Genomic DNA, 15,829 nt, shown 5'->3' with positions numbered 1-15,829 from the left:
GAGGCAAGAGAGGCCATGAGACACTTATCTCCAATTAAGCACAGAAAAAAACCAAAAAACTTAAAGTAAAGGTGTGGCTGAGGTGGTAGAACCCTTGCCTTCAGCAAAAAAAGCTCAGAGATAGTGCCCAGGCCCTGAGTTCGAGCCTCAGAACTGGCACACACAAAAAATTAAATAGGCCAGGCGCCAGTGGGTTCATGCCTGTAATCCTAGCTACTTAGTAAGTTGAGACCTGAGGATCATAGTTCAAAGCCAGACCAGGCAGGAAAGTCTGTGAGACTCTTATTACCAATGAACCACCAGAAAACCAAAAGTGGTGCTGTGGCTCAAGTGGTAGAATGCTGACCTTGAGCTGAAGAGCTCAGGGACAGCACCCAGGCCCAGAGTTGAAGTCCCATAACTGACAAAAATAAAAATAAATTAAAAAATTAAATAGAATAGGAAAACCTTAAAAGCAACTTAAAAAAGAAAAGAAAGCAGGAGCTGGCGGCTCATGCCTGTTATCCTAGCTACTCAGGAGGCTGAGATCTGAGGATCATGGTTCAAAGCCAGCCCGGGCAAGAAATCTGTGAGACTCTTATCTCCAATAAACCACTCAGAAAAACAGAACTGGCACAGTGGCTCACATGGTAGAGTGCTAGCCTTGACAGTGTTCAGGCCCAGAGTTCAAGCCCCATGACCGACAGAAAAAAAAAGAAGAAGAAAAAAAGACACTATTCAGAAACATGCAATAAGACTGATAGCAGACTTTTCAGCAGAATCTATAAAGGGTAGGAGACAATTGGATTGAAATTTTAAACTACTGGAAAAAAAAAATCCCTTTCACTCAAGAATTCTGTTCCCAGAAGGGAGAAGAATGCAATAATGTGTTCACAGGCCCTTAGAGTGACATAGCGGTGAAACTTCATATGGGGATTAGATTCCAGATAATCACTGATGCTCTTTCACCATACAGAGTTATCTGAACAAAGGGAAAAATAAAATTCTGAAATGAGAACCACTTATTAGAAGTGATTTGCTATATTAATAACAGAACCCTAGAATGGCACCATCCAAGACCAAATGTAAGCCACATTAATTTAAAATTTTCACAGAGCAAATTTTCTCAGAGAATAGGTAAATGGCACATTTTTATTTCACCATAATGAAATGAAGTTTTCATTTCATTTAACCTAATTAGTGTAAGCATTATATTAATTTGAAATAATTACAATTGGCTGTAGTTTATAAATTTCAAGTCTTTGAAAGTTACATTTCAATTTGGACTGCTACTGTTTCAAGCTTTCTTTAGCCTCATATGGCTAGGGGCTACCATATTAGATTGCAAAGACAAAATGGACACAAGATGGACATGATGGTTCAGACCTATATTCTTAGCTACTCAAGAGGCAGAGATTGGGAGAATCAGGATTTGAGATCACAGCCCATCTGAGTCAGTAAGTCCAGCTTATTGTTTATACTGCTGTAATCACAGCTACACTGGCAGCTGGAGATAGGAGGATCAGAGTCTAAATACTGCTCTGAATGAAAACAGGATACCTACATTTTTTTACTAAAAAGTTTTTAAAAAGGGGGAATGGGTCATAAGTTTGAGTGGTGGAGTACCTTTTAACAGGTCCCGTGGGGCTGGGAAGGTGGCTCAGTGGTAGAGTGCTTGCCTTGCATGCATGAGGCCCTGGGTTCGATTCCTCAGCACCACATAAGCAGAAAAAAAAGCTGGAAGTGGCGCTGTGGCTCAAGTGGTAGAGCGCTAGCCTTGAGCTGAAGAGCTGAGGGACAGCACCCAGGCCCAGAGTTCAGGCCCCACGACCAGACCCCCCCCCCCCCCAAAAAAAAACATGACAGGTCCTGAGTTCAAATCCAAATCACAATGGTATAGAGAAATGACAGAGAGAGAGAGAGAGAGAGAGAGAGAGAGAGAGAGAGGAGGGGGCAGGGGGAGGAGACTCTCAAAGACCTATTTGGCAGTTCTCAGCCCTGGCTACTCATTTGGATACCCTGAGTGAGGATAGATGCCCATAAGTTAGGGAGAGGCAGTGAGGCACTCATGCTAAACACAAAATTTAAGAAAGCACACACACACACACACACACACACACACACACAAAACTCAGCAATTGGGCTGGGAAGGTGGCTCAGTGGTAGAGTGCTTGCCTTGCATGCTTGAGGCCCTGCACCACATAAGCAGAAAAGGCCGGAAGTGGCGCTGTGGCTCAAGTGGTAGAATGCTAGCCTTGAGCTGAAGAGCTGAGGGACAGCGCCCAAGTCCCAAGGTTCAAGCCCCATGACCGACAATAAAAACAAACAACAAAAAAAAACAACTCAGCAATACAGATAAATAACGTTTAATACTTTAAGAAATCTGTAATTAATACCAGAACTTCATTAAAAACAGGATCTGATTGCTGGTTTTTCTTTTCTTCTACCTCCAGCTCCAACACAACCCAATGCTCAGGACCCAGTGTAGACCACATAAACTGGTATCCCTGGAGGTGGGATCCAAGCAACCTATTTTCTTTTTTTGTGCCAATCCTGGAGCTTGAACTCAAGGTCTGGGCCCTATCCTTGAACGTTTTTCTCAAGATTTGCACTCTACCACTTGAGCCATACTGGCTCCACTTCCAGCTTTTTGGTGGTTAATTGAAGCTAAGAGTCTTACAGACTTTTTGTTCAAGCTCGCTTCCACCCACAGTCCTGAGATTTCAGCCTCCTATATAGCTAGGATTACAGGAGTGACCCACTGGCATTCTATTTTTAAAGATATTCTATTTTTAAAGCACCCAGATGGTTCTAACATGAAGAGGCAGTATTAAGGGCCTTAGTTCTAGCCCAGTGGGGTAGAACTAAGGGGGCAGTTAACCACTAACATCATAGAATTGTGCCATGTGATTTCTTTCACCCAAACCTCCAACTTATCTATAGCTTTCCATTGTGGACTTCCAGTAATGAGGAGTTCACAACTTTACAGGTCTGTCATTTCTATTATTGGACAACTGTAGAGCAACTTCTTGTTTATTTAGGGATAACTATTAAAATACAAGTTCAAAACAAGGTAAAGCCATATCACATACATACATAAAAATAAACATGTTTGAGATTTTACTTAATAAAGGGAATGAGGAAGATATTATCACCAGTTCAGAAGAGAATCCAAAAATCAGACATTTTTATACATCAGGAATATTGAAAAAGCCAGGCACCTGTGGCTCATGACTATAATCCTACCTACTCAGGAGGCTGAGATCTGAGTTTGAAACCATCTTAGGCAATAAAGTTTATAAGACTCTCATCTGCAATTGACTACTAAAAACCCAGAAGTAGAACTGTAGCTCTAGTGGCAGAATGTTAGTCTTGAAGAAAAATAATTCAGAAACAGTGCCCAGACCCTGAGTTTAAGCCCCAGGACTGGCATACACACACACACAAAATTGAAATAAATATGCAAAGAAAGTAAGCAGATTTTTCACAGGAAATCAAGGGAGGGAACGGAACTGAACTTCCATCAAACTAGGCAGACTGTGTCTACGCATCCCAATATGTACCAACATACAGAGTTGTTCAATATGAACCTTAGAATCCATTGATGAGGCTCTAGGGTGTGCTAGAGACAACATCTGATTTTCCATCCAAGTAAAAATTATTTCTACATAATTTATTTTTTTGTCTGTTGTGGAGCTTGAACTCTGGGCCTAGGTGCTGTCCCTCAGCTCTTCAGCCCAAGGCCAGAGCCAGCCACAGTGCCACTTAACGGTGTTCTGGTAGTTAGTTGGCGATAAGAGTCTCATGGACTTTCCTGCTCAGGCTGGCTGCAAACCTTGATCCTCAGCCTCCTAAGTAGCTAGGATAACAGGTGTGAGCCACCAGCGCTCGGTTGTGAGTTTCTTATCTCCAATTAACCACCAAAAACCAGAAGTGGAGGTATGGCTCAAGTGGCAGAGTGGTGCCAGCCTTGAGCAAAAAATGCTTAGGATCAGTGCTCAAGCTCTAAGTTCAAGCCCAATTTCTGGCACACAGCCACAAGAAAAAAACATACCTCCTCTGTGCTCCAAAGATAGCAGGTACAAACATGCATCTCACTGTGTTTGAAGGGACCTCTACATCTCAATTCAAATCAGTCTTAGAAATACACTTAGCTAAATATATTTTCTTTACTTTGCTTTCTAGATAACGTGCTATTTCTTTTCTCCCTCCCCCCCTCAACTCTTGCAGGACAAAAAAGGAACTGTGTTTGTCCTATATGAACACCTGAAGAGAAACCAGATGGGCATGTTGTAAGTATGATGTGTATCTATGAGATAATAATAAGGTAAACAAATAAACTACAGTGGGAGTCATGGTATTTCATGTATTTTAATTACAATGCTGATCTAAGATGGAAAGCCTGTCTTGGTTTACCTACACCTTCAGGTATTTTGTACAGAGGCTTTAGATGTGTTGGTCTGGGCTTATAATTTGTAATTATCCAAAATTGTCAGGTAAGAGTCTACACTTAATCTATTCTATTCAACAGCATATACATACCAAGTATAACAAATTTGACTGACAGCCACTTCAGTCCCAATTGTGGAAAGCCAGTTATCATTCTGGCACGATTAGAAAAGTGTTCTAATGATTTGGAAAGCTGTTCCTCTGGGAGGCAGAGTCAGACCCAGCTCCAGCTGGAACGCATTCTCCTTATGATGTTTATATGAGAATAATACAACACAATTTTGAGTAATACATACATATGTACATAAGTGAAATGAAATATTCCTGGACCCCCAAACCAAAGATCCTGGATTCTGACCCTGTGATAATGAAACACAAATGTCTGTTCAAAATTACAGCTCTGAAGTTGTCTTTGTCTTATTATTTATTTTCATAAAAGCAGAGACACTGCTGCTTAGCAGCTCAAAGTAGTGTCATGCCTAGATTTGGGGAATGTTTATCTCAAAAAGTTCAGAAGCACTAATGCAGTCCAATTCCTTTATTTCAGGGATTAAAAAGAAGAAGAAGAAGAAAGGCAGGTCTAGGAAGGTGGCTCAGTGGTAGAGCGCTTGCCTTGCATGCATGAGGCCCTGGGTTCAATTCCTCAGCACCACACAAGCAGAAAAAGCTGGAAATGGTGCTGTGTGGCTCACGTGGTAGAGCGCTAGCCTTTTGCTGAAGAGCTGAGGGACAGTACACAGGCCCAAAGTTCAGGCCCCATGAACAAAAACAAAAAAGACCCAGAAAATTTAAGTCGATTCCTGAAAACCTGTCAGTGGCAGGAGTAAGAGTTGTCGCTTGTCTTAGTGAGTGGGAAGCTTTTAGGCAGTGTCACCCTGACTTAAACCTAAGAATTCGCTCTTTGGTTCATTCCAAACTGATCCAAACCTTCGTCTTAAGGGAACTTATTTAACATGAAAGAAAAAAAAAATCCCAAGTTTGGAGGAAGGCTGTTTCTTTGTTTGTTTTTGTTTTTTCATTGCATTTTCTTTTAGCTGCCTTTAGGGGCAGCTCTTTATATTCACTCTCTCAAGACAGAACAATTATTATAAATGAATCCATTTACTTAACCTTCTAGTTTTCCTTTGACAAAGAAAGTTTTAAAAAATAGCTAGAAAAATGCTCTGGAATTTCCAAATTGAAATATGAAATAGCTGGGTGCCAGTGGCTCACAATTGTAATCCTAGCAACTCAGTAGGCTGAGAGCTGAGGATAGCAGTTCAAAACCATCCCAGGCAGAAAGTCCGTGAGATTCTTGCCTCCAAATAACCACCACTACCAAAAAACACAAAACAACAACAAACTTGGGGGCGGGAGGAAACTGTTATTGGAGCTGTGGCTCCAGTGATGTGTACCAGCCTTGAACACAAAAACACAGGGACAGCTTCTGAGTTCAAGCCCCAGGACAGGCACAAAAACAAAAGAAAAGGAAAAAAAAAAAAAGAAATAACCTAGTTGTTTGGGAGTGTTCACCAGTCACTTTATCATTCTACAAGATGGTTTGTCTCTAAACTCTTCTGAAAGTAAGGTTCAGCTATATATAGAGGCTTCTTCAGGATTGGGGTTCACTGTCATTGAACCTGAGCAGGGCACTGTCATAAGTGACAGGAATATTTCTTGTACACATGAAACAGAAAATAAACCCCGAACCAAAGTCTCCAGGGTCCAGAGAGCTACAAATGTGGAGAAGGAAATGAATGACAAGGCATGAATGACAGCAATAATTCTCTTCCAGGAACGTAAAACAGTTTAAAAAAAAAAAAAAAAAAAGGAAGTGAATACCACTGGCTCAGAAGTAGGCCGTTTTGCAAAGAAATGACTGAAGCTATTGCTTTATTCTGCTGTTGATTAATAAAAAATATTTATTACGCAAATCCTTTTTGTTGACAAGTTAAAATGGAGCCTCATCTTTCATATCTCCCTGAAGATTGCCACCTTGTGAGATTGAAAATACTCATTAAATTCCATCAGCAGAAGCACAAATGAGAGGGCGAATTGTTTTTAAGCCTGTAAGGGGACTCATTGGTAAACTCATTTGTTTGGATATCATTAACAGAACAATCGGTGTGGATCTCCAGGGGGTCCTCATGACCTTTGCCCGCAATCTCTTCATCATCCATCAAGAGATATCAGCACCTAATATGCAAGGCGAGACCAATTTTAAGGTGAGGTGTTAATTAACTAACGATTCTGGTTAATTTCTAGAGAGGCCTGAAAATACCTCATGCTGTATTGTAAACAAGTGCTAAACCATCTTTCCTTTCCTTTCCTTTCTTTTCTTTCTTTCTTTTTTTTTTTTCTAAGCAGCACATATTTTACAATGTGCAGGGTCAGTTTTGTAAGGTCCCCACTAAACCCGTTAGTTAAATTTAATAGTTTGAAACTTTTTCTTTGAAATATAGGAAACTTGTTTTAACTTGCTGCCATGTTCAAACCCTAAGCTTGTAAGACCAGAGCTTTCTGATGTTGGAAGTGAAGCTGCCATGTCATCTTGGAACCAACACAGAGACTGTCACAACCAAAATTTGTGAATGTTACCTATCTATATTTCAGATAATAGTGTGTCTGGCTAGTGACTCCTGTGGAGCCTCAGTTTCTAGAATCACAGAAGATAAGGCTCAAGAAGGGTAATGTGGGGATGGGAAGTTGGCTCAGTGGTAGAGCACTTGCCTTGCATGCTCGAGGCCCTGGGTTCGATTCCTCAGCACCACATAAGAAAAAAGCCGGAAGTGGTACTGTGGCTCAAGTGGTAGAGTGCCAGCCTTAAGCTGAAGAGCTGAGGGACAGTGCCCAGGCCCAGAGTTCAGGCCCCACGACCGGACCCAAAAAAAAAAGAAGGGTAATGTGTGCTAAGAAGCAGAGAAAAATTCCAGCATGTGTGTGGACATCCACTCCATTCCATTTCTCCAAAGTATAGACGGGTGCTCTGCCACTTGAGCCACACTTTCCATTTTTTTAGTATCGTTATTTTTTAAATATAGTCTCACATTTTTGGCTAAGAGGATCTAGACCAGGATCCTCCTCCTTTTTTTTTCTTTTTTGGCCTTCATGGCTGGGATAACAGGTATGGGCTACCAGGCCACCATGCCCAGCTTTATATTTGCTTGAGATGATGAATCTTAAACTTTTTTTCTTGTCAGCCACAGGGCTTGAACTCAGAGCCTGGCTACTGTGCCTAAGCTCTTTCTGCTCCTACCAATTTGTGACACAGCCCCACTTCCCGTTTTCTGTTGGTTAATTGGAGACAAGGGTCTCATGGACTTTCCTGCACAGGCTGGCTTTGAACCGTGATCCTCAGATCTCAACCTCCTGAGTAGTTAAGATTCCAAGCATGATCTACCAGTACCTGATTTTGAAACCTTTTTTGGGGGGGGGAGGGGGAGAGATAGGGCTAGCCTTAAACTATGTTCCTCCCAATCTCAGACTCCTGATTGCAGATAGGACCTCTTGCACTCAGCTTCACATTTTTGAAGTCTCTGTATGGCCTCTAACGATTTTTAGTCCTGCCAAATGTCAGTGATTCATGCCTGTAATTCTAGCCCAAAGGGCTAAGAAATACCATTTCTAAAATAACCAACAAAAATCTGGACTGGAGGCAGAGCTCAAGTGATAGAGAACCAAATGAGCAAGTTTGAGGCCATGAGTTCAAGCCCTCAAATCATGAAAAAAAATCTTGGTCAGTAAAATATTGTTATGTGTAATTCTAGAATACAGAGATAGGGCGCATATGGGACATGTGTGTGTGCATGCGTGTGTGTGTGTGTGTGTGTGTGTGTGTGTGTGTGTGTGTGTGTGTGTGTGTGTTCCTGTCCTGGGCTTGAACTCAAGGCCTGGGCATTGTCCCTGAGCTTTTGTGCTCAAGGCTAGCACTCTGCAACTTGAGCCACACCTCTGTTTCTGCCTTTTTGCTGCCTAACTGAAGATAAGAGACTCATGGATTTTCTTCTTTGGGCTGATGTTTAACTGCAGTCCTCAGATCTCAGCCTCCTGAGTAGCTAGGGTTACCATTGTGAGCCACAGCACCAGCAATGCATGAGACTTTTTGAGATACTGGCTGAACAGAGCTGATGGCTTGATATTGATCATATATAGATCTGATTCCCAGCATCACCTTCAGCATGCTTCATTAAGGCAAGTAACTGAAAGGACTCACTGGAAATCACATATAATTTTCCATCTGAAACAGAAAACCCAACAAAATCTTGTTTAAAAACAACAACAACAACATAATTTTAAGCCGGGCACAGGTATCTCATACCTGTAATCCTAGTTACTCAGGAGGCTGAGATCTGAGGATCATGGTTCAAAGCCAGCCTGGGCAGGAAAGTCCATGAGACTTTTATCTCCAACCAAACACCAGAAAACCGGAAGTGGCTCTGTGGCTCAAGTGGTAAAGCACCTGCCTTGAGCTGAAGAGCTGAGGGATAGTGCTCAGGCCCAGAGTTCAAGCCCCACAACCAACAACAACAACAAAAACAAAAAGATTATTAGGCTTTTGTCAGAAAACCACGCAGACATCCAGGTACAAAGAACAAAGAAAAGTTTATTGCCAGCAAAGGGACAGGCAAGACCCCTTCTCACAAGAGAGGAGTGAGAAGAAGTGCCAGCTATTGTCTGAGGTGCCCTATATGACCTACTGAGCCTAAGAGGGACTAGAAGGGGCTAGGAGGTAGAAACCCTGGTGTAGACCTGAGGACCAGGGGCTTCATCATGACAGACTAGGATTTATGGCTGCTGTCCAAGTAGTAGAGAAGGGGCCCTGCAGCTGCCCAGACCTGAAGGTCATTCTAAGGGGCTCTTGCTCCCTTATATGGTGGTAGCTGTCCCAGAGGAGTGCCATCTCAAGGCAAAGGGGGGGTTGGAGGCTGATTTATTTACTGCCTTTAATAAATGGGCCTAGTGTTGCCTAGGAAGGGAGCATGCCAAGCTGTGGAATGGGGAAGGAGCATGTTAAGCTATGGGAAGGGAGCTCATTGGGCTAACATTCCCAACTCTTTGATTTAATAATTGAATGAGGGCACCAGGTTGGGAGCATGGGCAAAGGTTTTTTCTGGAGCTGCTTCCTGCTGAAAAGGGGGTGAGATGGTCAATGGCGATACCCTCCTAGGAGCATTTGACTGATGGACTAATTGGTGATGTCTCTTCTTTTCCATGAGGATATTCTGCATGTACCCGAGCAGGCAAGGCAATATTAGTATTAGGCAAAACGTTGCAGTTAAGGGACCCAAGATAGGTATGTACCAGGGAGTAAGCTGCCCGAATAGGTCCCATCCCCCTTCATTCTGCTGGATTTTTTTTTTTTTGAGTTTTCTGAGATGTTTGACTTGTTTTTTGATGGCATCGCTGCTATCAGTTAGATAAGCAGCACAGGTTTTTTTGATCTCCCTGCACCCTTCGTAGTGGATTAAGAGTAATCAAGGCGGTGGATAGCAGTGCATTGGCAGAGGAGGTGTAGCCAATATCTTTTGCCACTATGCATGCCAAATATATAACACCCTTATAGGCTCCTACCACCAGCCCTGATATCCCAAGCAAGGAAAAAGTGAAGGCAATGCACAGTTTTTATCCAGCACTAGACTTCTTGTTGTTGAGGCTGGAAAAGCTCTTTGTGGAGTGGTACAACAGCTAGATGGCTTAGGCAGCACTGGGCGTTATGACGCAGATTGTCAGGGTTGTAGTTAATTATTACAGGTAAAAACCAGGCATTAGGTAAGGAAATGTGGCCCTTCACATATAAGATGCGTTCATAGTTGGCCCAAGTAAAGTTGCCCTTCTTCCGCTCTAGCAGTTTGGGGTACAATTTCGAACCTGGGCACAGGTGTTATTTTAGGAGTTAGCTTAGATGGTATTTATATTAGCCACAGATTTGTAAACCAGAAGCAGGCAGGGCCTGAGCACATGTCCCATCTCTAGTCCCTGCCTCAGGCACAAGTGTGGGACAGTAGATACAAGATGTTACAATGCATGTGGTCCTGCAAGGACTCCAAGTTGGAAGATCCGCCATATTGGTATTTTAGGTTGTCAATATCTGATGAGGCAGGGGCTAGTCTGGCAGGGCTGCTGTTCCTAAACCAAGAGGAAACGAGTTCGATGTTACTTGTTTGGGGTGGATAGGATGGCTGATGCTGTTGTTTCTGCCCTCAATATCCTTAGCGTCTGGCTTTCTGTGACATGAGGGGGACTGCATGGATCCAAGTTGGTTTGTCTGGTCTGGTAGATTCCGGACTGAGAAGGCTGATTAGGCTGGTGGTGCTCTATGTGCCAAGATGAATCTAGTAGTAGGGAAGCCTTGGATCTGTATGGACAGGGACTTGCACAGGGCTTTTTACTGGTGGATCTAACAAAAACAAACAAGCAAACAAATATAATTTTATTATGTTTTTGACTCAGGCTAGAGCTTGAGTGAACAATACCATGAGAACAATGTTTTACTCCTCAACGTGATCTAACTTGCTGGGAGAATGATCATTGTTCTTCCTTCAGTGTAATTGAGAGCCCAATTTTTAAAAAATATACCAATAAGTCAAAATTGACTGATACAAAGGGATTTGCAATGGTTTGGACATAGTTCCCCAAAGGCTTATGTGTTGGAAGTTTGGCCACCAGTTCCCCAGTGAGAGTTGGAATCTTTGAGAAAGTAGAGCTGAGTGGGAAGTCGCAGGAGCAGCACTTTGAAAGAGATTGGGGTAGTTCTCCTGAGACCCTGTGTAGTTCTTACAAGAGGGTTGTCATAAAAACAGACTGGCTCTATCCACACTCTGGCTTCCTGTCATGCATGTGATCTCTTCTTTTTTTTTTCCTTGGTTTTTGGGTTTTTTTTTTTCTTTTGTCAGTCATAGGGCTTGCTTTTGTGCTTAAGGCTAAGGCTCTACCACCATTTTGAGCCACAGCGCCACTTCTGGTTTTCTGGTGGTTAATTGGAGATAAGAGTCTCACAGACTTTCCTGCCCGGGCTGGCTTTGAACCTCAATCCTCAGCCTCCTTAGTAGCTAGGATTACAGGTGTGAGCCACCGGCATCTGGCCCACCGTGATTTCTTGAATAAGTTTCTGCCCTGAGACCATATTGCAAGTGAATAGATCCTTCCTCTCTGGAAGAGTATACAAATAAAGCTATGAACAGTGGAAAACTTGAACAAAAGAGGAAATTAATTGTAAGGTGAAAGAAAAAAAGCCACTCAAAAGAGTAAGTAGTGGGACCTGGAAATCAGTCAGTTTTGGCTGATGGGGTAGAAGGGATTTTCCTTTTATCATCTCTCACCCTGAGTCAGAATCCACCCAGGACCTATTGGTCAGTTTGACTTCTGAATATGAGTTCAACTAGCAGGAGTAGTTTTGGCCATGCTCCAGGAGCTGGGGTCAGTATGCAGGAGTGCTGATGAGCACTTCACCAGGAGCCTCCCGGCTGGCTTCGGAGAAAGACTAGCTGGGGAACGGTTGTGAGCACTCAGTATGTAGAGGATCCTAATGAAGCCACCAATAATCTATGACAATCTATTAACAAGTTAAGAAAAGTTGCAAGACATATGATCGCTACATAAAAATCAATTGTATTTATAGTAAGAATGAAAAAAAAATCTAAAAATAAAATGCAAAGAAATTCAAATCACTATCAAGGTGGGAGTCAGTAGCTCATGCTTCTGATCCTAGCCACTCCAGAAGCTGAGATCTGAGGATTGAGATTTGAAGCCATCCTGGAAAGGCAAGTTTGAGACACTCTATCTTCAATGAACTGGCAAAGAATGTAGACCAGAGGTGTGGTTTGAGTGGCAGAACACCAGCTATAAATGAAAAAGCAAGGTATACTGGCACATACACACAAAGTTACAATAGCATCAACACAGTTTAAAGACAGATAAATTTAAGAGAAGAAATACAATATTGATGCACTAAAAATTATAAGACATTGTTAAGAGGTTAGAGAAGATCTAAATAAATGCAGAGACTGTCCATGCCCATAGTTTGGAAGTCTAAACATTGCTAAGACTATGTACTCCTCAAAGTGATCTCTCCATCCAGTTAACTTCCTATCCAGCCACATCTGGATTTTTTTTTTTGGAAGAGTTGTCAGGATGATCCTAAAATTTATGTGGACAAGTAAAGAACTCAAAATTGTCCAAGTAACCTTGGGGGAGGGATGAAGTTGGAGGATTCATATTTCTCCATTTCAAAACTTACTGCAGAGCGACAACACTCAAAACAGTGTGGTACTGGCATAAGAATAGGCAGGTAGACAGTCATACAATGGAAAGACCAGAAATAAATCTATACATTATGACCAAGGGATTTTCAACAAGGGGGCTAAAATTATTCTGTGGGGAAAGAATAAGTTTTCTTAATTTAAAAAAGGTAGAAGAAATGAATATTCACACATAAATTATGAAGTAGGATTCCTACCCGACAACATGTATAAAAATTAAGTCAAAATGGATCAATGAACTAAAATTAAGAACTAAAACAGCAAATGTTTTATAACATTGAAGAAAGCACAGGTGTTGAGTCTTCCTGGCCTTGGATTAGCAATGGTCTCTGAGTTATGATGCCTCACAAGCAACCATGGTGAAAATAAGTTGGATTCCATGAAAAAAAAACCCACATTATAAATTCAAAAGAACCATCTATAGAATGGAATAAATTATTTGCAAATTACATAACTGAAAAGTTCTTTTTTTGGGGGGGGGATCCGGTCGTGGGGCCTGAACTCTGGGCCTGGGCACTGTCCCTCAGCTCTTCAGCTTAAGGCTAGCACTCTACCACTTGAGCCACAGCGCCACTTCCGACTTTTTTTCTTTTTTGCTTATGTGCTGAGGAATCGAACCCAGGGCCTCAGGCATGCAAGACAAGCGCTCTACCACTGAACCACCTCCCCAGCCCCATAACTGAAAAGTTCTAATACCCAGAATATATCAAGTACTTACAACTCAAGAGTAGAAAAACAGATAACTCAGTTGAAATTTAAACAAAGGGCCGAGCGCCAGTGGCTCACGCCTATAATCCTAGCTATTCAGGAGACAGAGATCTGAGGATCACGGTTCAAAGCCAGCCCAGGCAGGAAAGGCTGTGAAACTCTGATCTCCAATAAACCACACACCCACACACAAAAAAGGAAGTGGTACTGTGGCTCAAGTGGTAGAGTGCTTGCCTTGAGCTGAAGAGCTCAGGGACAGCGCTCAGGCACAGAGTTCAAGCCTCATGACAAAAAAAAAAAAAAATTAAGCCAAAGATTTGAATAGACATTTCTCCAAAGAAGATATATAATTGGCCAGTAAGTATGTGAACTAATGGTTAACATCATAAATCATTAGGGAAAAGCACATCCAAACCATGAGACACCATTTCCCCCACTAAAATGACTTATGGAAAAGGAAGACAATAATAAGTATTAAGGATATAGAGGAAATAGGAGCTGGAACTCTCATGCATTACTAGTTGGAATGCAATAGCTTTGTGAAGTTTACCAATTCCAAATTACCATATGATTCAGCAATTCACACACAAAAGAATTTAAAGCATATATGTACACACAGTTCTGTTCATTGAAGCATGATTCATAATAGCCAAAAAGTATAAATAACCAAAATGTCTATCAACTGGGAAATAGTTGAATTCCATAATATTATACGGATAATATTCTTGCAATGGAATATTGCTCAGCCATAAAAAATGGCAATGAAGTACCCTTTGTAGTACTATTGTTACAGCATGAATGGACATTGGAAACATTATAGGAGGTAAAGAAGCCAATCACCAAAGAACACTGCATAACCTCATTTATATGAAATGTGCAAACAGAAAAATCCACAGAGACAGAAGGTAAATTAATGGTTGTAGGGTTAGAGAAATGGAGAATGATGGCTAATGGTTCAACATGATTTGAGGTAATAAAAATGTTTTGGAATTACATAGTGATGGTGGTTGCCTAGGAATCTTTTTCCTTCCTTCCTTCCTTCCTTCCTTTCTTCCTTCTTTCCTTCCTTTCCCTCCTTCCTCTTTTTTCCCTTCTTTCCTCCTTCCCTCCCTTCCTTCCTTCTTTCTTTCTTTGTTTCTTCCAGTAGTAGGGCTTGAACTAAGGGCCAGAGTGTTGTCCCTAGATTTTTCACTCAACACTGGTGCTCTACTACTTTAGCCACACACCTTCATTTCTGGATTTTTGCTGGTTAGGAATGAATCTCACAGACTTTCCTTCCTGGGCTGGCTTTAACTGTGCTGCTCATACTCAGCCTCCTGAGTAGCTAGGATTATAGGTTTGAACCACTGGCACCCAGCTGCTTATGCATGTTCTAAAAACCATTCTGTTGTACATTTAAAAGGGTATTATGTGAATTTTTCCTGAAAGGAAAATAAAGTAAAATGGGAAAATGTCCTTTTTCTTCTCAGAAACTAATGGAAATAAACATCCCCTTCAATGGATTGGTCCTCATTTTAAGATGTCCCAAATTATCTGTGGTGAAGAACTTGTTTTGTTTCTAATCTATCATGGATCTAAACACTTGTGTAAAATACAGCAAAATTGAATTAATAGAAAAATGAAATAAAACATTAAAGATACACAAATTAGAAGCCTAATGCTTTTATTATTGGGCTTCATAGACATACAAATTCTAGGATGGTTTCCAAGTGATTTCTCTTAATATTTTTACTCACTTCAGCAAGACTGGTAGCCAATAATTTATAGATGGCGACTCAGTCAGTGAAACTTACTGTTGAGTAGAATTTACAGATACCATAGTAAGCTCTAGTAAGGAGCCATGAATGCTTGGGGATTGGAGGTCATAAGAGGTCTTCAAATAATGAATATTGTTTTTGTTATTTACAGACCACCATTCATGATGTTGAAACCATCCTAGGAGTAACAGAAGAAAACAAAATAAGATTTGAAGAGCTACAGTCCAAAGATGATAAAAAAGCAATCCATGCTTGATAAGTAATCCTGAAATAGCTTACAATTTTAGATCCCTGTCTAGAGCAAGAAAGAGCAAGATTTCTTTTGCTTTTAGGAATAAAAGTAGGAGAAATTAATTTGCCTTGTTTGTTAAGAGGTGAATCCAGATGAATTATATTACACTGTAATTTTCTTTTTACAATTGATTAAGAGATCTTATGTTACTCATTAAATCAAAACCTATTGGTGGTTTTACTTAATAGTGCTAAACCAGCTCTTCTTCTCAAATTAAGGAAAAGGTAATCTGTTAAAAGAAGAATGTCATGTCTTCTTGATATCACTTCTGCATGTACTCCTCTATACACTTCAGGATTGTGGAGCCTTCATTTGTTCTACAAATATTTCTCCTGTTCCAAAGAGTAATTAACTCCCGTATTTAAAACATTTAAAGCATAAAACATTGCTATTTGGCAAAACACATT

General features: G+C 41.2%; 1 protein-coding gene across 1 annotated transcript in view; it reads left to right on the top strand.

The window, feature by feature from the left end:
- Iqch (IQ motif containing H) overlaps positions 1-15,569 on the top strand; it is a 219,227-nt gene extending 203,658 nt beyond the window's left edge. The window contains exons 17-19 of the mRNA XM_042687745.1: positions 4,210-4,271; positions 6,524-6,632; positions 15,282-15,569. Coding sequence (XP_042543679.1) covers positions 4,210-4,271; positions 6,524-6,632; positions 15,282-15,386 — 276 coding nt within the window. The 3' untranslated portion in view covers positions 15,387-15,569. The remainder of the gene's footprint in view (positions 1-4,209; positions 4,272-6,523; positions 6,633-15,281) is intronic.
- The last annotated feature ends 260 nt before the right edge of the window (positions 15,570-15,829 follow it).

The sequence above is a fragment of the Dipodomys spectabilis genome, unplaced genomic scaffold, assembly GCF_019054845.1.
Source record: "Dipodomys spectabilis isolate Male_0828 unplaced genomic scaffold, ASM1905484v1 ptg000108l, whole genome shotgun sequence".
NCBI lineage: Eukaryota > Metazoa > Chordata > Mammalia > Rodentia > Heteromyidae > Dipodomys > Dipodomys spectabilis.
This window is presented reverse-complemented; position numbering and strand designations above follow the sequence as displayed.